This window comes from Miniopterus natalensis, chromosome 22, assembly GCF_054644295.1.
Source record: "Miniopterus natalensis isolate mMinNat1 chromosome 22, mMinNat1.hap1, whole genome shotgun sequence".
Classification (NCBI taxonomy): Eukaryota; Metazoa; Chordata; class Mammalia; order Chiroptera; family Miniopteridae; genus Miniopterus; species Miniopterus natalensis.
The window spans coordinates 5,568,903-5,592,890 of NC_142102.1; the positions used below are offsets into that span (position 1 = coordinate 5,568,903).

The 23,988-nt window shown below is 43.5% G+C and overlaps 3 protein-coding genes across 3 annotated transcripts in view; all 3 read left to right on the forward strand.

The window, feature by feature from the left end:
• Positions 1 to 3,251, forward strand: part of IREB2 (iron responsive element binding protein 2) — a 37,199-nt gene extending 33,948 nt beyond the window's left edge. The window contains exon 22 of the mRNA XM_016209582.2: positions 224 to 3,251. Within this exon, the coding sequence (XP_016065068.2) occupies positions 224 to 334 (111 nt within the window). The 3' untranslated portion in view covers positions 335 to 3,251. The remainder of the gene's footprint in view (positions 1 to 223) is intronic.
• A 5,845-nt stretch (positions 3,252 to 9,096) lies between these two features.
• HYKK (hydroxylysine kinase) lies at positions 9,097 to 13,671 on the forward strand. Its single transcript, XM_016209564.2, has 4 exons — positions 9,097 to 10,130; positions 11,415 to 11,554; positions 12,477 to 12,660; positions 13,074 to 13,671. Exons 1-4 carry the CDS (start codon positions 9,668 to 9,670, stop codon positions 13,532 to 13,534), a joined length of 1,248 nt encoding a protein of 415 aa, XP_016065050.2. The 5' UTR covers positions 9,097 to 9,667; the 3' UTR covers positions 13,535 to 13,671.
• Positions 13,672 to 14,553: 882 nt separating this feature from the next.
• PSMA4 (proteasome 20S subunit alpha 4) lies at positions 14,554 to 23,692 on the forward strand. The gene is made up of 9 exons (XM_016209581.2): positions 14,554 to 14,637; positions 15,813 to 15,836; positions 16,075 to 16,117; positions 16,377 to 16,539; positions 17,755 to 17,832; positions 18,145 to 18,233; positions 18,705 to 18,835; positions 19,330 to 19,453; positions 20,608 to 23,692. Exons 2-9 carry the CDS (start codon positions 15,834 to 15,836, stop codon positions 20,760 to 20,762), a joined length of 786 nt encoding a protein of 261 aa, XP_016065067.1. The 5' UTR covers positions 14,554 to 14,637; positions 15,813 to 15,833; the 3' UTR covers positions 20,763 to 23,692.
• Positions 23,693 to 23,988: the final 296 nt, after the last annotated feature.

A 23,988-nucleotide genomic window follows, 5' to 3' on the forward strand; every position in this document is an offset into this window, starting at 1 on the left:
AATGACTCGTTTTAGTGTTCCAGGTAATATAATACTTATCATTGAGAATTGGGGGTGAAAATACCTTTACTTAGCTGTGAGGCCCATGGTTGGTATCTCAGGTGGTTCTCAAGCCAGAAGAAAGGTTTCTCAGACAGAATATGTGGCACAAATGGTCTTGACCACTAAGTGACGCTTTGGAGATTTTTCCACTCATGCGATTTTGTTTTTTATTTGTTTAAAGACAAGCACTGGGAAAGTGTTCAGCGTGATTGCTTCATTTGAAAATGATGTGGAAATAACATTGTACAAACATGGAGGATTATTAAACTTTGTGGCACGAAAGTTCTCATAGTATCTACTCACCATGGATACCTTTCCAGACTGGTAACTGCAAACCAAGCCTTTTGTGCTGGACCCAGGAAACCTCACCGTGGAGCTACAGATAGTCCCAGAAGCTCACTTATCTCATCCATGGGTGACATGAATTATGAATCAAGTAGTGACAGAATGAAATATTGATTTTAAATACTATCGAATGGTGCTATTAACATTGCTAATATCAGCGTGTGAAGTGTGTTGTGGAAGAGACTGGTAAGTATGAGGGGTGTTTTATCAGACTGTTTGTAAATAAAGGCAGAATTTGAGCTTGTGTTGAAGATTCTTATATGAATAACCTTCCTGAAGTTGTTTGTTTAGTTTTGCATCTATAAAACTGTATACGACTGTTTGTTGGTTTAAGGGTAGGAGATTAAAACATAAGAAGCCAGATTAGACTGTAAAATGTGGAAGTTGGAATCTGATTAATAAGTGGACTTCCGGGTATATTAATTCCTTTTCAGAATTGTGCTGGATGTAGTTGCCTCTCTTAGTTTGTAACATAAGCCAGGGTTACCCTCAGTCTCAGTCTAACTTGTAGGGATAGAACCTGCCCCAGATACAGTCACTGTCCAGTTCAGCAAAATTTCCTCCACATGCGAGGATGAACTATGACAGGACACCAGAGAGTGTAGCCCCCTCCACCGCAGGTTAACAGCGACATTGTGTCATGTTTGCAGGCCTTAATTATTCGGAGACCTCTGGCAGGACTCAGCTGGCATCAGCTTTAGTGGATTAGATTATTTTGCTCACCGTACGTGGTACTGTCACTTTCTATGACCTAATATTTTAGGTGTTGTTAACCAAAATTCCACCCTCATTTGGAGTTGCTAAAGAGAGCTGTATTTAATCGTTAAACACTAAAATGATTTCCTCTAGATTTTTAAATTATCCTCCCTGAATTATATGGTTGCTCAGCCCTTTAAAACATTGGTTATTTCTTAATTATTTAGGTTGATTTCCTGTCATTTTGAATCATTGTTTTACCTGGGGTGTATGATTCTGTTCATGGTGTTACGCTTTTTTTGTTTTAATCAAAGCTGACCATCAGGATAAAACACTGAAGTTGTTGCTCAGCACCGTATTTTCTCTAGATGCATGTCTATTTACCACCTCGAATGCTCTGTCACCAAGAAGTTCAGCAGCTTTCAAGAAAAAGGTTGGATAATGAATTCCAGAAAGTCCTATTCCCCTTTTTTAATCAAGAAATTAACTTTCATGGCAAAAGGCAATTGCAATGATTTTTTTTTACATAAAGATCTTCAATGTGACCTAATTAAGTTACTGCAATTCAGCATTAGTTCACATTGCACAGAATAAAGAATTCCTTGTTTTAAAATGCTGAAACTGTGACACCAGTGGGAGAAGACCACTGAGACCTTTGCACATAATCATACAATCTTTTCAAAATATTCTGCAAATATGTGTTTAGACAATTAGATGGGCTAGGGTTTAACAATTTCCCTTTATTTAAAATTTTTATAAGTATTTTCTGTGGTACTTTCATATCAAATTGTGTTCTTGATATTTTATTTTTCTGTGTATTTGTCAGTGCATGTGTTTCTAATTTACATGAAAACATGAGTTAAGGATGGAGAATTTCCAAGTTGAATGTTGAAATACCTGTGATAGGCTTTGAAGAAGTGATAATTCCAGATCAGCGGTCGGCATCTATATTATTTTTAAGCATATTGTAATAGAGAGCCTATGGGCAGAGGCATGGGCTTCGTGATAAACCCTGATCCAGGAGATGAAGATGATGAAGCTAGCTATGAATTAAACACTTGAATTTCCAGTCTGCCTAGTCCAGTAATTGTACAAGCAAATCTTATATTTCAGGAACAGAATCAAGGGTCTCTTAATCTCTTGCTTATATACAATGAACCAAAAAGCTTGATAAGCATGGATATCAATTGGGAAGGGGAATCGTGGGTGTATGTCCCAATGTGTACCTTATAATTCTGCCTCTTGCCAAGTACTGTTTGCAAAAATGTGGCATATGTTGGTTTTTATTGTTTTATCTCCTTTGTTATCTATGTCTGGGTAATATGTTTAAAAAATATATTGTGGAAAGGTCATATAATGGTTACATAAGAGAAGAAAGTAAGTGTTGTAGAGTTAAAGCACATTATGCTGCATACCGTTGCCATATTTCATGCCTCTGGGTTTTGTTACTCTTATGAAATGGAATCAGTGAAAGTGGCATCCAACCTCTGAATTGCCATAATTATACCTAAAGTTTCCAGGCTGGCAGTTGTCATTATTTCTTGTCGTACCTCCAGATGTCCAAGGCGACATTTGCATGAGTGGTATTAGGATCCCTTTAGTCAGATTGCTCAGTTTTCGCTGGTGATCACGCTTCAGTGGTACTAAAGGGGAAACAGTGCAGCTAAGACCTAGATCGGAGTCACAGTCATTCGCATACAATGGTAACAGTGTGTGTGCATTGCCTTCTCGGTGATGAGTGACAGGTGGGGAGAAATGAATTCACTGACATTTTTCTATTGAATTAAAAGACACCTTCCTTTTGCCTTTTGGTTTAGGAGAAGGTTCTAAGGTACTGGGTGTCAACTCTATCTGAGTTTGATTTGGAATAGTGAAGAGAGGGGAAGGAGATGGACTTAGGTTTCTTCAGTGGCCTTCTCCTAAGGTGTGATAGTGCCGATGTTTCTATCAATTTTACACAGAATATGTGACTATGAAAACATGTATCTCACGTAAGTAACTACAAATTGTCAATTATTTAAAGCCAACAAAACAGTGTAGCAGTTTTAAGTTCAATGATGTTAAGTATTGTATAGAAATATATTGGAGGCAAAGTTCAGTTCATGACAATTGTGTATATGTTATTGATGCTGTAAATTATTTTTAATAAAGAAAATTGTATTATCACATATTTGACTCTTCTAATAAAAATACTTTATGGTATTTTTAACACACAAAACACCTAACTTAGAATGGCATCCAGAAGATTCTCTCCAAACGTTATCTAAACGTTCAGACATGAGTTACGACTGCTGCAGTGTGGACCATGGTCATTGTCATTCGTACCTCGAGCACTTCCTTTCTATTCTGGGCCCAGTGAGAACGAAAACCAAGGTGAAAGTTTGAAATAGTGGGGACAGCCTGGATGGAACAAGTAAGCTATTCAAGAGTGGTTCTAACACGTCTTATATTCCGGGAATCAGGTTTTAGAGTTGAAAAGACTAATCTCTGACCCAAAGGAGGATCCCTTGTACAAATACCATCTAACTGGACAACCTTTTCTTAACTATTCAGGAGATGGAGCCTGCTCTCCTCGCCAGGTCACTCAATTGGTTAGATCGTTGTTCCAATACGCCAAGGTTGCAGGTTTGATCCCCGGTCAGGGCACACACAGGCATCAACCAATGAATGCGTAGGTGAGTGGAACAACAAATTGATGTCTCTCTCAAATCAATAAATAAAAATTAAAAAGAGAGAGAGATGGAGACTGCTATGCTGGGCAACCCATCCTGTTGACTGAAGTTTGAATGGTAAGGTAGCCTTTATTTCGAGCTCAAATCTGTCTCCTGGTAGCTTATATCTATGGATTCTAATTCTCCCTATTTTTACTGCGCCTCTTAAAGCACTTTGGTACAACTAAACATTAAATGTATATTTAATGAATAAATTGGACCTTCCACAAATACTGCATGTAACCTCCATAAAATAGATCATTTATTACAGAAATAAACTTGTTAAAGTGGACATTTAGGACTGAGTTGGGGGGTTCAGGCTTTAAGTTGTGTATTACAGGAGGAATGGCCTTTTCTTGATGATGCAGGAGGTGCTATGTTTTCATGAGCCAGCTGAAGGTGCCACCTCCTCCCTCTGCGCTGGCCATTCATTAGTGTTCCCATGAAGCATCTTCCAGACCTGGGACCCAAGACCATGGACCTCTAAAGTCATGTTTTGTAAATAACCAGCTGCTCATGGATCTAAAAATATCTGCCTTTCTTCCCACTCTTAATGGCAACCTAAATGGGTGATTAAAGATTATTAAAATTTGGCATTCATAAACCAAAATTGATACATTAAGTTTTCTAGGGATTCTAAAGTTTTTCAGCATTACAAAGGCTAATCCCAGCATAACACATGCTGATAGTGTGAATACTCGAGAGTTTTTGAGGAAACATCAGTGTTGCATTTTGTTGGCTTGCAGTTTTCACTTGATGCCAGTTTTGCTTTTTAATTATGTATTGGTTTAGCCTAAGCTTATTCTTTCTGGTCTGATGTGAGTTTGGCTGATAAGTTTTTCAAAATATCAAACTAATGTTTGTGTTTAATATACTTCAAAAATGGAACACCTATTGCAAAAGCAGGTGTGTGAGTAATCCCCACAAAATTTGCTTGTCTGATGACAGTTGTCACTGAATTTTGTGTTTGCATGATGTTGACACACAGTTTTGAGCATTTTAAACAACCTGCAATGTACTGCTAAAGGAAGTATAAAACTACTGGGCTATTACGTTTTATAGTATAAAATCACGTCTATAATCTCACTTCAAATTTCATTTTGCTTCACTCTAGTTTTTGATCACTGAATTTCCGAGATCCACATGTCTCGGTGGCCAAGTAAAGAAGAAAAACTGTCAGTGTGACAATGACGTGATTTGTCTATCAGATTGGTGGAACTTTTCTCATCGTGATATCCAGTATTGCCATTATTGAGGAAAAATATGATTCAGATCCAGTAATGGGACCGAACAGTATCTTAAAGACATTAAAATGCACAAAAGATTTATGTATGGGGATATTCTTAAAGGCACAGAAATGCTCAAAGTGCATAGGGGAAGTACAGTATTTCCACAGAAGGTGAAGTGAGTGGAAAGAGACCTGCCGAAGGAAGCAGTTGGTCTAGTAGCCCTGTCTCTTCAGTTCTCACCAGTTTCCAGATTTCAGTCCTCATTTCCATTCCCTCATCCCAAGGAGAGGAGGGGGAAAAATGGACAGAGTGAGAAGGGGGAGAGAGTTCAGGAGCTGCCTGCGGGGACAGCATGTAGAGGGACGCAAAGGGGCCAACAGGAGTCAGATTCTAGTTGCAGAAAATCAGTCTGCCTAAGGAATGAAATGTTAAGAATGTCGCCCTGGGGCTGTAAAAAGGGTGCTTCTTGGAGATTAGAAGTGAAGCAGATAAGCAAATCTGAAGGGGGAAAGCGGCCATCCCTCAGTGGAGGTTTGGGAAACGTCCAAGGCTATCAAGGTGACTAGATAACCGAGTCTGCTGTATCCTGATAGGGAGAAAAAATAAAAGCATGGGGGAGGGGGAGTGTGCATCTACAAAAAATAAGGACCGAGTTGCAGACGTGAGTGGCGGGTGCCTAGATCCCTCCTCAGTAGAGAAGTCCTGCGGGCTGCAGAAGTGCATCCAGCTGTCCCCCAGAGCCTGGTGCCTTTGACAAGGAGGATTACCCAGTGACCCGGCTGTTACACCGTGATTCTCAGACAGCCTCCTGAAAATCACGTGCTTCTGCACTTTCCTGCAGGGAGAGAATCCTCCGACTGCACTAAAGATTCTGACCAAACCGCTAGTTCCTCTTGCTCAGTGTAAATGAACCACTTATCGCTCCAGACCTAAGCTGTGGTCACTCACTCCTGGGAAACCTCCCGCTCCCTTTCCATATGAACTCAATGGCTTGGGAAGAGGACAGAAAACTGGGTGCTGTGTGTGTGGTCGAGGCTCTGCGCCCCCTGAGCTTCAGTTCCCCATCAGCACTAGGAGGTGCAGACCTATTCTGCAAGGCCATTTCACTTTCCACTGGGAATGTGGGAGCTCGGTTCTGTGCAGAACGCAACCAGCCCGATCGCCGGGAACTCCAACCAGAACTGTAGTTCTGGGCCTTGGATGCGAAGGCGGCCTCCGGGATGCGTGCTACCTGCAGGGAGGGAAGGAAGGAGGGGAAGCAAAAAGGGTGCCAGTTGTGCCCAGACACCTACGACCCCTAGAAAAACGGTCCACGAAGCCTCCTACGTGGACTGGGGGGACTGCGCATTGCCTCCCAATAGCCTGAAGCCTGCAAGGAGCTGCTCACCAAGGGGCGGGGCAGAATCTCGGAGAACCAATCAAGAACCAGAAGCCCGGTTCTGCCGGAAGGCATCCAGATTCTGACGGGATAAGCACCGAGAGAAGGCGGGGCCGGATTGCAGAAAGCCAATCAGAAGCCTGGCCTCTGTTTTTTGTGTTTTTTTTGTTTGTTTGTTTGCAGCCTCCTAGGGCAGGCCGGGGCGGGGCCTCGCCCCGTTGCCTGTGCTGATTGGCGGAGGAGGATTCTCGAGGAGCCAATCAAGAGTCAGAGATCTCGGGCTCTGAGCCGGGCTGGACTGAGGCGCAGCTGTCAGGTTGCGACCACCCCACGAGAGACCGGGCCGCGCGAGACGCCCCCGCGCAAGCGCCAGACCTCAGCTGCGGCCGCTGCAGAGCGGAAGCCGCCTCAGGACCGCGGGTCGTGCAGGGTGAGCGGGCGGGGAAGCGGGGGCGAGCCCGGGCCCCTGGGGACCGCCCCGAGCGCGCAGAGGCTCGCTGCGAGCCTGCGAGTCGGTGCCTCCGGCTCGATTGAGACCCGCTGGTGCCCGACGGCCGGCCCCCTCCTTCCGGACCCCAGGCCTGGAGCGTGGAGACGCGCAGGGGGGCGGCCCCCGCTGGACCTCGTGGCGCCCTGGCGCTGGGACCCCGACCTGGGTGACGCCCGCGTCTTGGGTCCGCAGACGCCTGCAGCCGGCTCGGCCCCCGCTGCCACCCACGCAGCTGGAAGCCCCTCGCAGCGCCCTGCAGGGCATTGCTATCGCCCTTCAAAATCAGGCTCCACTTTCCCTTTCTGTTTCCGAGCCCCTGGAGAGGAGGCAGGGACCTTCTTTCGTCAGTGGCACCTGGGCCAGGTGCAGGGGTGGGGACCTCTGCCTGCAAAGTCCCCGCTCGCCAGCCTCGAAGGGACGGGGCGGAGGAACGGCAGGAGCAGAAGGGTGGGTGGCTGGGAGCGCGAGCCGAGGCGGAATGCACTGGACTTTGGAGTGAAGGAGAGGGAAGGATGTGTCCGGTGTCCCTTGCACACAGTGCGGAGTTTAAGGTCCAGCCCCGTGGTTGTAGAACAAAGGTTGTGGGGGTTCGGGCCTGAGGCTTGGAGCTGGAAAACATATGCTTCCTGGGCACTTTCTCAGGAGCGAAGTGAAAACCCTGGGGCGAGGAGCACAGCCCAGCTGCCTGTAGGATTTGGACGTTGGGTTGAACGCCTTTCTTTGCATTTATTTACTTTCAGGAACTCACTTGATCTGTATTAGTTCCATGATTTGGAGTCTTTGTATACACAGCAAAAACAAACAAGCAAACAACAACAACAACAAAAATATGCAAATTTAAGCTCAAAAAGAAAGAATTTTACAAGCATAGAATGTTAGAGCTACAGGGGACTTTTAGGGATGATTTAATCCAGCTCCTCATAAGGTAGTAGAGCGGGGACTAAAATATCTTTTATTTCTCCCAGTGTAGTAACTCTGTTTCCTCCATTTTTTTTCCTATTTTGATAAAATACATTTAACTAGCACAGCAACTTTTATTACACCAGGCTGTCTTTTGATGGCTGGAGCTGCCAACAGTGCTTTACACTGATTTAGAAAACAAGACTGTTAAGTGGAAGCTTAGCAAGCCCCGTTCAAGGATGTTATAGGAGCATTTTGTAGAATGGGAGGGAGATTGGCCTTCACCAATTGCCTGTAAGGCTCCTTCCAACTTTAAGGACATAATTCATAACAAATTCAGAATTATTCTGACATCCTTAACACGTTATTTAAACATTTTTTTCCCCCTTAACACTTTAGGAATTGAGAAATTACTCCAGGATTTCATTTTGGAGTTAAAGCTTTAGTTCACATTACATTCTAAATACTGGCCTTACACCAGTTTATAAATCTCCAGAAGGAATGTTAAAATTCCATGTGAAGTCTTAAGGCCAAATTCGGTGTGACAGGATATACTGGTTCCCAGAAGTTTCAGATGCAAAGATTGCTATGAAACCCCATTCAGGCCTTGTCACAATATCTTTCATGAACAAAATCTGAACGACTTAATTTGCTCCTGAAAGCAATTGCTCTGGTCGGAAAGTACACATGAGAAGTGATTGGCAAGAATGCAGTGACTGTAACAGGTGGTGGGAACGGGCTATGCAAGTTTAGAGGCAGAGAATCGCTTTGGGTAGGAGGATCAGGGAAGGTGGGGATGCAGAGGGGAGTGGCGGTTTATGCTCTTAACAGCACTGAGCCAAGTTTACACGGAATGAGATTTACAGATCTTATGCTTACTTAAGTTTTAAACTACGTTTTGGCCAATGTGTACCTGTGTAACCAAAGAGCCTAGTGGAGATATAGGACATTTTCCTTCCAGAAAGTTCCCTCACTGCCACCTCCCTGCCAGAAGCAACACCTGTTCTGGTTTCTATCAAGAGCTAACTGTTTCTGAGATTCATTTTTATATAACCCTAAAGTGCAACCCGCCCCCAAGATGTTATTATTTATAATTTAGTATGAAGGAAAGGTTGGAATAAAAACTTTTGGGAAAAGAAGGAAGTGAGATTGCAAGGAACTTAAATATTTGGTTCCAAAAGGATGTCCAGAAGCCCAGCTTTGCCATATATATATATTCCAGAAATATACCAAGTGTTCTATCAGTTTATTACTTACTGCCTTATAACTTGGTGGTGGTGTTTGTTTTTTTGTTTTGTTTTGTTTTGTTTTGTTTTGTTTTGTTTTAACAGCTTTTAAGTTGTTTATCATTTAGGATATCTGTGACCGTGAGTTAACTCTTCAGCTCTCTTAGCTCATCTTCATATATACTAGAGTATCTCACATCAGTCAACACTTTTATGTTTGAAAGTATGCGTGATAATCTAGATGATTCTTATAATTTAACAAAACTTGTGGGTAGAAAAGTAGCGTCACTGTATCTGAAATTACATTTTAACCCAAACTAATAGTAATAGAGTCCAAAGAACATCATCATGAATTAGAAATCTAGAGAGCTGAGTTCTTGCTGTGACTTGGTCTGTACTTTTGGGCAAGGCACTTAACTTCTCAAGACCTAAATTTCCCCTATAAATAAAGTTGATAGAGGTGGGGTAGGGGAGGCATTGGACTAGGTGATACCAAAGTGCTTTCTTGGCCTGCGTTCTGTCTCTGGAAACATACCTTCATTTTGCAAAATGGGTTTAGAAATAATTTATGGTGTGAGGATTTTTATTCACCTGCAAAACATCTACTTTATCTTATTGACTGATTTCATTTTTTAACTTTATGAGTGAAAATGAATAATCAGAAGTACAGAATCAATGTTGAGAAACACTGGCCTGTCTTAAGGAAACTCACTTACATAAACATATTCATTATATGTCCCCTTTCTAGATTGTTTTCCCTAGACATAATGTCAAGTGGAGATGACCAGCGATCCCAGGCTTCTGCCAAACCTGCTTTCAGCGAGGCGCAAGCCTGTGCACTAGTGGAATCGGTATATGGGTTCAAAGTTTCCAAGATCCAGCCACTTCCTAGCTATGATGACCAAAACTTTTGTGTGTGCATTTTAAGAACTGAAGGCACTACAGATGGCCCAACTGAGTATGTCTTCAAAATAAGCAACACTGAGTCTAGCAAAACCCCAGACCTGACTGAGGTGCAGACCCACGTCATCATGTTCCTGCAAGAGGCTGGATTTCCAACATCCTCTGTGTGTCGTACCAAAGGAGACAACTTAACCTCTCTTGTGTCTGTAGGTAAGAGACCACTACCCCACCAGTCAACACCAGTCCATGTACATTACTGAATTTTGGTTCCAAGTAGAAAGATCAAGAACAGGCTGGTTATTCCAAGTGGAGACACGGTTATTTTTCAGCAGTTGGGAGAAGCCACAGCATCACCAAAGGGGTGGTTGGGCCTCTCATTCAGAAGTGGTGAGAGCCAGGATTTGGTGTAACCTGATGGATAAGTAAGAGGAGACATGTGGAAATTGGGAATGTTTTTGTTGTTTGTTTGTTTCTGAGCAGAAAAATTAAAAGTAAATACTTTTATTCATCAGACCAGCTGTATATTTTAGTGCTGTGGTGTAATAGAAAAAAACGCAGAACAAGAAATCAGGAATTTTAGATCCCAGCACTGCCGTTACTGTCTATGTGACTTGGGCACATCACTTACATTCCTAAGGCCACAAGTCCTCATCTGTGACAACTGATCCCTTTCACTTCTAAATGCTAAAATGTTAAGTTGTACCTAATCGAGTTGTACCAAACAGCAGGCCGAAATCAACTCCTAGGAATTTTTTAAGGTTTCGAATTTTAACTGTTTCTCTTGTAATTATTCTCGCATTCTGTCTTTTGCTGTTGTTAATCCTCACCTGAGGATATTTTTTCCATCAATTATTTGTTAGAGAGAGTGGGAGGGAGGGGAGAGGGAGACAGAGAGAGAAACATTGATGTGAGACCCAGCCAGGGTCAGGGATCAAACCTGCAACCCAGGTATATACCCTTGACTGAGAATCAAACCCTCGACCCTTTGGTGCTGGGTGACGCTCTAACCACTGAGCAACACTGGCCAGGGCTTTCCCATTCTTTCTTAATGTGCATTACCCTGAGCAGCTGAGGTTTTACAGTCCCTGAGGGGTAGTTATTGTCCTGTGTTGCAAACAGCCTGTGCCTCGGTTTGCTCCTGCAGAGCCTGTGATTCTGAAACAGTCATTTCTTTCTATCACTCTTTCCCAATTGTAAACTTATGAAAAGTCTTTTTCGGCATTCATTTACCAGAGTGGGTAACGTGTGTGTAGAGCGGAGGCTGGCAGAGTTGGGGCTATAATTTTGGTGGTAGGTAAATGGCTGATTCCCATGTTCTGAGGTTCATCTATCCCACCTTCTTGCTCCCCCCTCTCAGCCCTGCCTCAGGGAATCCTGCTGGTTGTTTTAGGTTAGCACATGTTTTTTGTCTTCTCCAAGTCCTATTATATAGGCAGAATAACCTCAGATTTTTTGCGAGATGACTCGACAGGATATATCTTTCCATTCATCTAGATGGTGGTTCCGAAATCAAGAGCTACTTGGTGAGGCTGCTGACCTACCTCCCAGGGAGACCCATAGCTGAGGTTCCTGTCAGCCCGCAGCTAGCGTATGAAATCGGAAGGCTCGCAGCCAAATTGGATAAGACACTGGAGGTAAGATTTGGTGTTTCCTTTGGTTTATGAGAATTTTTTATTTGTCTGGGTTTGATTTATTTCATTTCTAAAGTAAGTCCAGTGTCAGGCTCTCTTTTTACATATGGTGCCTCCTGAAGTGTTATAAAGGAAACAGGATCCCAGGTATGTGACTTTATGACAGAAAGGCTTCTTTCTGCCCTGGTCTGTACTTTACTGGTATATTGGCAAGATTCCCTACATTTTTAGAAATTCATGATATTGTTTATGCTGCTCACTGAAAACAGTCTTTATTCACAAATTAAAACCTGCAGTTTTCATCCAGATAAGGTGTAGCCAGACAGTGCTCTATATGAAGCAATGAGTGGGTTAAAATGACTTGTGTTAAGGTTTTTGCCTCTAGAAACGATATCATGTATGACAAGTATCCCCAGACCCACCTACAAAGCATCTTCATTTATTCACATATGTTCACCCCATACCCCTGGCTTGCCTAAAGACCTGGTAGAAATGAGGCACTGGCCATTTGGATACCTGGGTGAGCATCCTAGGAGAAGAAAACAGCAAATGCAAAGGGCGGAGGTGGCAACATGTCTGGATGGTTCTCTGACCTGCAGGAAGGCCAGCGTGGCCGGAGGGGAGTGAGCAGAAGTAGAAGATGAAGGCAGAGGCAGCAAGGGGCCCAGGCAGAACATGTGGGGAGAACACCCGTCTATGGACAATTAAGAGGAACAAGTGAGATGGGAATGTGCTCTCAGAGCTGTGGGCCTGTACAACATGAAATGACCCCCATTTGTGGATGTGTGTGAATGGGCACTGCCAGCCTTCTCCCTAAGGCACTCCCCAGGCCCGCCCCTCGCAGGGTGCTGTCTTTTAACACAGATCTCTCAGTCGTGGCTGCTGTGACTGCCAAGAGTCTAAGAGTTTCTTGCTTCTGGTTTAGAAATTCCATCACCCAGAGTTAAGCTGTCTGCGTCGGGAGAACTTCATCTGGAATCTGAAGAATGTTCCTCTTCTGGAGAAATATCTCTATGCCTTAGGCCAGGATAGAAATCGTGAGCTTGTGGAACAGGTCATCCGGCTGTTCAAGGATGAAGTAATGACCAACTTAAGTCATTTTCGAGAGTGTGAGTATCCCCCCAGTCAAATGAGTATTTTCCTTGGTATTTAAACTGTCCAACTTGATTCTTATAATATGAATATATATTTTGCATTCCTGGCTGGGGCAGTTCTCCTTTTCTCTTTACTCCTCTGGTAGCCAAATTGGGTGTTGGCAGCAACTACACCCTCCTCCTGCTGACCGTGTCCTAATGAGAAGCAAAAGTGAAAACACCACCAGAATTAGCTGCTTTTGTCCTTTACAGAGGAAATTCTTTTGCTTCAAGCAAAATAGGGTTTGGCTTTTTTTTTTTTTTTTTTTTTTATCTCTAACTCTTCATCAAATTATTCAAATGGCCACGCCTGAAAAAGCAAAATGGAAAGAGAACGAACTGGGGTGTTAAATGACTGTTCTTGCATAGCTTGACTCTTCTCCTTTCAGGTATCAATCATGGAGATCTTAACGACCATAACATTTTAGTAGAGTCCAGCAAGTCAGCCTTTGGAGATGCCGTCTATCACGTGTCTGGGATTTTAGACTTTGATGACATGAGCTATGGCTACTATGTGTTTGAAGTGGCCATCACCATCATGTACATGATGATTGAAAGCAAGGATCCTATACAAGTAGGTGGTCATGTCCTTGCAGGGTTTGAAAGTATAATCCCACTCACACCTGTGGAGAGGGGTGCTTTGTTTCTGCTTGTGTGCAGTCGTTTTTGTCAGTCCCTTGTCATGGCTACATACTCTTGCCAGCTACACCCAGAGAACGAAGAATACCTCATGATTACTGCAAAAACTGGGTGGAAGCACTTACAGCAAATGTTTGACATGGGCCGGAAGGCTGTAGAAGAAATCTGGTTTAACACCGCCAAGTCCTACGAACCTGGGATCTCCATGTGAGTTGGATAAAAGTCCGTATGAACTTGGGTCGTTAACCCAATAGGAACAAATATGTCTATGAAGGGTTTTCCTGCACAGTTTAAAATGAACTGATGGGCCCAGCCTGCGTGGCTCAGCAGTTGAGCATCGACCTAGGATCCAGGAGATCGCTGTTGGATTCCGTCAGGGCGCAGGCCCGGGTTGCTGGCTCCTCGATCCCCAGCAGGGGGCGAGCAGGAGGCAGCCGATCCATGACTCTCATCATTGATGTTTCTCTCTCTCCCTCTCTCTGACACCAAAAAAGATATATTTTTAAAAAAATGAACTGATGGAACACATCCAAGCATGTGAAGCCACTGAGGCCTTCAAACCTCATGACGATATTTTAAACTAAAATTCCACGTGAACAGTCATGGTTTTCTCTGGGTCTTGGCCTTGTGTATGAAACATGCAGAATGATATATTGAATCAGATAGTCCCTCAAGGTCTATTTCAGACCTCGTCAGCCTTCTAACCTCCCAAAACACTTAAAACACGAATAGTAGATAGTTCACATAGAGAATGAAGCTAGAAAGGAGCGATGGATGATGAACACATTAAAAAAAAAATGAGTTTCGGTAAAGAAGAGAATTGCTGTTTGTGTGGTGATGGTTCGTATCGCTTTAGGTTGGCGGAGACTCGGTATGACGAGGTGAAAGGTAGAGGAGGAGACTAAGGAGCCGTGAGCAAGGTTTGGGGTCCACACTGGTGCCGTCCCAGGTGACAGTGCTGAAGGGAAAGTGAACACAGCGTGAAAGTGCAGAGGATGAGCTGTTAACTCCACTCTCCTTCGCTGGGGTCTTCCTGCGCTCCCCGCACTGTATGGAGCCCAGTCCTCAGGCTGAGGACCCCGCCAGCGCCGCTGCACCCCGTCTTTCCCCTCCCACCGGGCAGCATCTCCGCCCCCTCAGCACTTCCGGGTCCTCGGCCCCGCCCCTGCAGGACTTCCGCGTCCTCAGCCCCGCCCCCGGTGGCTCTGCGCACGCGTGGGGGCCATATTGGCAGCGGACGCTTGGGTATCTGGTGGTTTCCTCTCGTGGGGTGGAACTCTCCGCGAAGACCTCAACTCTAGCGTCTTTTCTCCGGTGAGTCCGTGTTTCCCGGCACCGCCGAAGCTTGGTCGCCAGCCCCGAGGGCGGACGTGTGGGCGGGCGAGGGTCGTGGGCGCCGCGGCAGAGCCGTTCCGCCTGGAGCCGCTACAGCGCGATGACTGTGCGCTGCTCCTGGGTGACGGGCTGGCCCCTGCCGGCCGCCGTCGGCCCGGTGCGGAACCGACACGCGGGGCTGGGACCGGGGGGCGGCGGGGGCGACACCGAGGAGCGCGGCTTCTTTCCGGGGAAGAGCCGCACTTAGCCAAGTGAGCGCCCAGGGGTGCGGCGGGCCCCGGCGTGGGGCTGGGGGTGAGAGCGAGCCCGGCGGCCTCGTCCCTGGTCCCCGCCCCCGTCAGTGCCAGGCAGGCCCTGAGGCCCCCAGCCCACCATCACCCACTGGAGCCCCTTTTGCCTAACAGAAAACTCACGGTTCTTATCTGGGCGCGCGCGCCCCTCAGACGTAATGCTTGGTGTTTCGATTTCGGGATCTGGCCTTTGGAGCCTGAGGTCTAGCTTTTGCCCTGAATCACGCTGAGCCCCGACGCGTCTTTCGCTGGAATAGAGGTGATGGTGCAGAGACTGCCGCCCCGCCGCCTTCCACAGTGCAGGGCCCATCCTGACCCTCTTAACGCTCCATTCTAGACTCTACGTGATCGGAAGGGACACTCGCTTAGCTTTCTAGCTTCTTCATGTTCTTGTTTTTTAGCTTGAGCAGTTTGTCTCTTGCCCATGAGCTGCCCTGCCTCAGTGTCCTTTGCTCAAACTGTTTTCCTCTGCCTGGACTCCCCCTCTTCTTCCCCAATTCGTGCTCTTAGACCTGCATCTACCATCTCTCAGTGTCCTTTGCTCAAACTGTTTTCCTCTGCCTGGACTCCCCCTCTTCTTCCCCAATTCGTGCTCCTCCTGCATCTACCATCTCTAATTTGGGCTCATTGTCTGTTTTGATTTTTCACAAAAGTGCTTTCTTGATTTTCTTCATCCCTCTTCCCACTCCATCCTTGGTGCCTCAATGTCCACAATGCTTTTGTAATCGTCTGTGTCTGCCTCCCTCACCTGACCACCAGACTATAACCTCACTGAAGGGAGTGAACGAAATATTTGTTAAGTCATGGAAATGCTATTTAAATTGTAAATTTCATTTTAATAAGTGTCCTATTTTCTTTTTACAGGAGCTATAAAGTTCAGAAAACATGGTAAGTTATACACCTGTCAGTAAGCTATTGCCTGATGGTGTATTGCTTGTACTCAGCTTACAGATTTGCATGAGAGAATTGGAGTGGGAGGAAAAGGAGGTGGAATGGTGTCTCCCACCTTATCAGTTCCCTCCTACACCCTGGACTTTGTGTGCCAGTATTTTTTATAAGGTGATTGGTGGGCTTGCAGGAGTTACTTTCAGTGAATAGGAATGACTTGTGTGTTTTTCCTTTGCAGTCTCGAAGATATGACTCCAGGACCACTATATTTTCTCCAGAAGGTAAAATAGAAATTATCTAATTCGTTTCAAAATTTTTTTTAAGTGTTTGACATTTTGGGGGGTGAAAATCTGGCAAGCTTTTTTTATAGTGGTTCATTCTCTTTGTGCTTTGAGGTAATAATGGTCACCGGGTTGTAACATGCCACATGGGAGAATGAAAGTGGTGCTCTTGTGTGTAGCCTGTCCATGTCCCTGCTTATTTTCTTGGACCTGTGGTGCAAACACCCAGAGGGGATGTCTCACTGTTTGTGTTTTGCAGGTCGCTTGTACCAAGTTGAATATGCCATGGAGGCGATTGGACATGCAGGCACCTGTCTGGGAATTTTAGCAAACGATGGTGTTTTGCTTGCAGCAGAGCGACGCAACATCCACAAGCTTCTTGATGAAGTCTTTTTTTCCGAAAAAATTTATAAACTCAATGAGTAAGTGATCTCTTGGGGAAAAGAGTTTAAATATCTTGTGCTCACATAAGTAGGATCTGTCATATTTTGGGAGGGCTCTTCCATGTGACATAGTAAGATTGAAGTGAAGAGTTTATTGTGTTTTTACTTGTGGAAATTTTTAATTTTTATTGTATTTGAAACCTCCTTGAGCCTTAGGACTATGTGTTACTCCTTTTTTTAAGTGCAGGGCCAGGCACTTAGTGGAGAAATAGTATTTGGTATTGCTAAAGTTGTAGGCATGATAGTCACACAGATTTGGGTTAAGTCTACACGCTACTGATACAGGCTGTGTGACCTTGCACCAATTGTGTAACTTCTCTGGGCCTTAGTGCTTCCTAGAGTGGTGGGAGTTTAATGAAATAGAATAAAATGAGTGAAATCCACTAGCACAGTGTCTGACATGTAGCAGGTCCTCAAAAGTATTGTTCAGAATGGCTACCCAGGAATTTTGTTGAAGTATACTGAATCCTACCTCCTGGAGGTCTGGGAACCGTTTAGATGAGCCCTGTTAGTTTCCAGTAGTTGAGTGTGGCGGATTCCCTAGCTATCAGAGAGCTGGATTTGCCCATGAGAGTCTTTCCCCTGAGTCTTGGGCCAAGTGAATGCTGGTTATAGGGCTTTTGATACACTTGTCCAAGGATGTGTCATCCCTCCACAGAGTCACTGCTGGCCCCACTCGAAAGCTTGCAGGCTTGCCTAGGCATAGTGACAGAGGGTGTCAGCTATAGGGGAGTTGGGGCAGCCCTTAGAGAATGGGGGCAAAGAAAGGAAATGCACCCTTTGTTGAAGCCTAGCCCTGAGTCCCCTCACTTTACCCCCATCAAGCCAGGCCTTAGGAGGTGAGAATCTTTACTACCCAAGATCATAGGGTAGTCTTGCTTCATGTCTAGCAAAACCTGTTTCTGAATCGTCTCGGGATTTCCTTTAGCTTCCTAGTATTCATTCTCTCGCCCTATTCACTGTGGGGTAGTGATAAATACACCTATTGAAGCACTGAAGGGGGGCACTGTTTATCTTTTATGTTAACTGATGTCCGGTTTATCCTACAAGATAAAATTTCTATTCAGACAAAACGTCTGTAGCCTTTGAAGGAAGCATGGTAAACTAATAGAACTTGGCACTTTGTAATACTTTGTAAAGGACCCTTTAAATCGTCTTCCAGGCTTATGCATCAATATGTTCCTTTTCCTCCAGGGACATGGCTTGCAGTGTGGCTGGCATTACTTCTGACGCCAATGTTCTGACTAATGAACTGAGACTCATTGCTCAAAGGTATGGTCATAAAGAGCATAATTGATATATAAATTAGTTTGAAGTTTCTAAGCAGAACTCAATTTTGCAAAGATTGAGGTCTTTACAAATCTGTTAATTGAAAATTATTTTCTTTTTTAATCCAAACTTGTACAATGTTATTTACCATAAAAATATTAGGATGTTGACATTCTCCTGCTCCCTCCTCCCCTTTCAAATTACAAGCGACTATTGTGTTGTCCCATGGCATAGCTTTCTTTTCAGAGAGTATTTTATTTAGAATACATATGTGTTTTAGAAAAAGATACTAATATGCCAATTTCTTCATCCTAGGTATTTATTACAGTACCAGGAGCCAATTCCTTGTGAGCAGTTGGTTACAGCCCTGTGTGATATCAAACAAGCTTATACACAGTTTGGAGGTATGGGATTTTGGGCAAATTTTATTCCAGAAAGTGAAAATATTCTCTGAGTAATGATAATTTTGAGATGCTAAAAAGAAATTGAAAATTAAATCAGTAAGTAAATACTTTTTGTACATTTCTGCTTCATGAAATAACTGACTTCCATGATGTAGATTATCATGTTTTATTAATAGACTATTGAGAAACCAAAATAACATTTTCAAATCTGGAAACAAATTGCTTTTTACATAATAATGAAATTCACCATGATCTTCTGTGTCTATTCTGTCTCCTGGCTGTGCCCAAATCCCAGAAACAAGGCTGTGTCCAAATCCTTGAAACAAAAATGGACATTTTGGTGGAACATAAAGCAGTTTATGAATGCTTAGCTTCACAGAGAAGGGTTTCAGCTACATTCAGTGAGCTCAGGTAACTATAGCAATACTAAATTAGATTGTTGATACGCTTGACTTTTTGTCTCTGTCAAAGGAAAACGTCCCTTTGGTGTTTCATTGCTGTACATCGGCTGGGATAAGCACTATGGCTTTCAGCTTTATCAGAGTGATCCTAGTGGAAATTATGGGGGATGGAAAGCCACGTGCATTGGAAATAATAGCGCCGTGAGTATTTTTGCGTTGCTATAAAATCTAGCAGGTCTAACAACTACCATAATTTTGAAATAGTGAAGAGTGCAAACAGTATTTTAAGATAGCTGCAACAGCCTTAATATCTGTGATTGTTACTGGTAATGAAGTCGCAGGTTCTGCTAATGCTATTGGGGTAAATTGCCTACATTTGTAATAAAGGAAACGCTAATTTTCAATGAGAAATGGTGAAAATAAAATGTAATTTTTTTTGCATCCTGATTCACAAAGCCCCCCCTGAATTCTATCACGGATCCTTGGAGGTCTGAGGCCCCAGGTTAAAGACTCCATTCACAGAGCATCAACACCCCCCACCTCTACCCTATCCCATGTCTTCCGTCCCTAACATCAAAGTTGTTTGTATGGGTTATATGCCAATAATAACCCAGGCACTATGTTTCTGTCCAGTTTATATTCCTAAAAAATGCAAAAATTTAAAGGAAATTCTCTTTATTTTTTTTGTTTCATAGGCAGCCGTGTCCATGTTAAAACAAGACTACAAAGAAGGAGAAATGACACTGAAGTCAGCACTTGCTTTAGCCATCAAAGTCCTCAATAAAACCATGGATGTTAGCAAACTCTCTGCCGAAAAAGGTAATTTATGTTCCCTCCTCTAATTTGTGCGCTTTCGTGAGGGAATTAATTGAGCAGCTACTGTGTTAGGCTTTTAACATCTGTTCACTGAAACTGCAACCTTGTGAGTTAGGTGGCCTTATACCTATTTCCTAAATAAGGACACTAGGGCTTGGTGAGGTTAAGTGACTTGATGAAGGTTAGCAGCAATAAGTTGTTGAGCCATAAGCCCACATGGTGTTTCAAGCTTAAGGACTTGAGCTTGAATGTACTCACTGGTCAGAGTTGGAGATCTGAACAGTGCTACTTTCAATTGATAATTATCTTACCAGCTTCTTGACAGTGATGTCTACGTTCATGTATACATATGAACATATATGTAGTTATTTATATGTATGTATTGTGTAGTTTACCAGAGATACAACATGTGCATGTGTTGTGGTATCTCTCTGTTCTTCTCAGTCTACTGATCTCATATGCTAAGCCCATGTTTACAATTTTAAATGCTTTATTTAGCTTAAGTTACGTAACCAAATAAAATATTTCTAAATAATGCTTTTTAAAAGTTGTAAATTAACATACTGATTTAGTTTAGGATAATGTCACTCCTGGTCCTCCTTAGAAGATGCCATTTATGTACACATTGCCCTCTGTTATACTGCTTGTTTTCAATTTCTACTCAGTTTCTCCCTACTCAAAAAATTCCTTCTTTTGAAATAAGTCTACTTTTCTTGTCCATAATCATGGAACCTGCTTTTCATGCCTTTGTTTTGAAAAGAGGTTTGAAAAGTCCATGAAAAGTTAGTGTAATTACTCATTAAAGATTCTGCCTGAGCCTTCAGAGGTTCCAACAAGGAAATTGCAGTTCCTTCTGGTCAGCACAGCCAATGGAAGTTTAGCTCGAGCAATTGGCTGATTTTACTTTTTCCAAGAAAGTGACAAAACGGCTCATAAGGTTGGAATGGGTGAGAAGGAAGATACTTAAGTAAAAATGTTAATAAAAGTATTACAAAATTGAAGGTGTTTTGTTCCCATGAAAGTATCCATGAATTGTATTGAGCATGAAGCGTGGAAGAGTGGTGCGTGAAGGCCGAAATGCGGGGATGCGGCTGAGCTGCGATTGCCATACAGTTTGCAGATGTGCCTGCCCGTAACACATGTGTGTTTGCTTTTAGTGGAAATTGCCACCCTAACAAGAGAGAATGGGAAGACGGTCATCAGAGTTCTCAAGCAGAAGGAAGTGGAGCAGTTGATCAAAAAGCATGAGGAAGAAGAAGCTAAGGCTGAGCGGGAGAAGAAGGAGAAAGAACAAAAAGAAAAAGACAAATAGAAGGCAAAATTGGGGCATTTATAACTCTCGGGGCCCCCTGGCAGTGGGAAAGCTGTCCTCTTCCATGTTGGGAACGCGTTGGCCTTTTTCAGCCTGGATGTGGGAAAGTAGGATGGTACCATCTGATTGGGCCCTTGATTATTCTGTCCAGTTGAATGATGATTGCTCTTCATGGACCTTTAATACCCCCTCCCCCTTTTTTGGAATAAAACTTGGAAAGAATGGAAGTGTTGAAGAAAAAATTGTCATAGCAGTAATTGTTAGATGCCAGGATTGATAGGTCTGTGGTCTTTCATGCTTTGGTGTACTGTGGCAGCCCTTGCAGTTACATTTACACAGGTTGTTAAAATTGACAGAAATGTGAGTATTATAAGGAGGGAAGGATGGGAATTGTGCCCTGAAGGTTTCTGTTGCTGTGTCCCCTACCATCTTGGGGAACCCATGGCCCTAGGCCTCTGATGGGAATGTCAGGTGAGGCCCATCCAGTGAAGGGAGAATCACACTCCTCTAGGTGTTGCCAGCCTTTGATGATGATGGATCTTCCTACTGGACTTAAAATTGTGTGGGGGTGCATTTATAAGCATACATTTATACACAGATCACACAGACGTGAAAGGCCCAATTAATGTGAAAGCCCTGTACCCACTACCCATTCTCAGGAACAACTTAATCAGTACTTTTGAAGCCCCTGTGTGTCCCTTTCAGATCTCATTTCTCTCTACCCCCCAAGAGATAACTATCTCGAGTTTATCTTCCTCTTAGCTATGGTTTTTACAGTCTGGTTTTCTGTCCCTCTACTCCAGGTGGGCACATCCCTCAGGCTCACCAGGTGACCTGTCTCTGTGTCCGGGGATTGGTTTGAGAATGAACCTGTGGGCTGAGCCAAGCCAGAATTGTGTGGGTGTGAGGAAAGAATGTTGAGGACCCTGCCGCTAGAACAGGCCCACACAGGCACGTGGGAAGTGTTGTGCAGGAGGTTAAGGCCTCCGGAAAAGTGGGACCAGTCTTGGCTGCAGGGAGCTCCACTGCCGAGCTCTGTCCAACCTGAGGTTGCTGTCTGTCGCTCTGGTAGCAGTGCTGTGGAGCAGCGCATCCACCTCCAGCATGGCCTGGTAATTGGCTAGTCCTGCAAATTCTGGCGTCCCATCCCAGATCCACTGAATAAGAACAGATGGAGCCCAGCCATCTGTTTTATCAAGCTCTGCACTAAGATTTGAGACTCGATTTGCTGCAGATTAGAATCAGCTCGAGAGATTTTAAATCTCTACACAGGGTGTGCTCCCCAACAATCAAATCAACCTCTGGGATGGGACCCTGGCATTAGCATTTCTTCAAACCTCCCCTCCCCCCACCATGAGTAACAGGCAGGGGATGGGACCAAACCATAGCTGAGCCCTTCCAGCTGACTCCTCCCTCAAGGGCTCCAAGGAGCAGCAGTTCCTTGCAGTCTTCCATGGTGTTCAGGCCAAGGTATTTCCAAGCCCCTTTGACATAGTGCTTTTTAATCTAAATTTTCCTTTCACTCTGTACAGCTTACTTTCATTATTCAGGTAGCTATGTTCTATGAGGTTACCGTGAACACAGTTAGCAAATGCCAGGCATTGCTCCCAGGGGAAGTACAGGGCTAGGTTCCTTTGAGCCTCTGGTCGCAACACTCATCAACTGATCAATGCATAACCTTGTTCTAAGTGTTTCTGTTTAAAAACATCTCATTTAAAATACTTTGGTAATTAATATTGAACCCCTGGCCAAGAGCACTCTATATGGCTAAATGAAGTTACCTAACATGTATTTTATTCGTAGGGCACATCTCAGCCTTCCTGCACTGTACTTAGGGTCATGTTAAAAAGTGAAAACAAAAGCAAGCACAAAAATGTGGCACAAAAGAGAGCAAAAGGAGAACAAACACTAAGAAGACAGTAAGTGGATACGATAAAGTACTTTTAAAATTTCCTAATGTCTCTTGTTACTGTTTTGGCCTGAGACCAGGTGGAGACTAATACAGCTGGTCGGAGGAAGAACTCTTAAGCAACGTTGCACAAATGAGTGAAACCATGTCAAATGCTTTTTTAAAATTTCCAGATGCTGCTCAGCTGTATTCTTTTGTACACTGTTTGTCCATCTTCCTTGCCTGATTTTCTATCAGAGCACTTTTTAAAAAGTTCATGTATGAGCTTTGTCACCTGTGTTACAAATGTTTTCCCATGTTAGCATTTGCATTTTTGTCTTTAATGCTCATATACTGAGGGTTTTGTGTGTGCTTATGTAGGCAAAGCTAGCGATCGTTTACAGTTCTTATTAGTGTAATGCATATAATGATACTTCCCATGCCAAAGTACATAAATATTCTGCTAGTAAATTTGTGGTTTCATCACCTTTATCATGCACAGTTTAAAAAATATAATTGGTATCTATTTTTAAAAGGTAGCATTTAAATTAACCATGCAAATTTTATTTCATTGTTCAGATTACTTAAGAATTGCCCATTCCTGAACAAATTCAGAATTACATGAAATAAGGTAGTTATTTACCTTTTTTGGTTTATTTATATATATATTTTTGGTAACAGCTTTATTGAGATATCATTCATATACCATACATTCACCCATTTAAATTCTGCACCCATCCATCACCACAATCTTGGAACGTTTTCATCACCCTAAAAAGAAGTCCTGCAACACTTTGCCATCACCCCTGAGACTCCCCCAGCCCTAGGAAACCACTAATCTACGTTCTGTCTTTGCAACTTGCCTGTACTGGGCATTCTATATGAATTAGCTTCTCTCAGGGAGTGTAATGTGTTCAAAGTTCTTCTATGTTGCAGCATGGATCGGTCATTCGTTTCTTTGTTTACTAGATGAAAGAAATAACAGCATGAACGCATTTTTTTTATTGCTGAATAAATATTCCTTTTTTTTATTACTGAATAATACTCCTCTGTCCGGCTATATCACATTTGTTTACTCATCAGTGGATGAACATTAGGGTTGTTTTCATTCCTCTTGGGTATATACCTAGAATTGGAATTGCTGGGTCATACCTTGCCGTATTTTTAATCCATCTTTATATCATACATTCATATTGTCAATACAGATTTACAAGGAGTCCACTTTCCTCTATTTTATCCTATGACATTTCATAAAACTGAGAACTGGATTTACTGTTGGAGTAAATGTATTTGAATTTGTTGGTTTTCATTGAAGTAGGTCTTGCAGTTGGAGAGGAT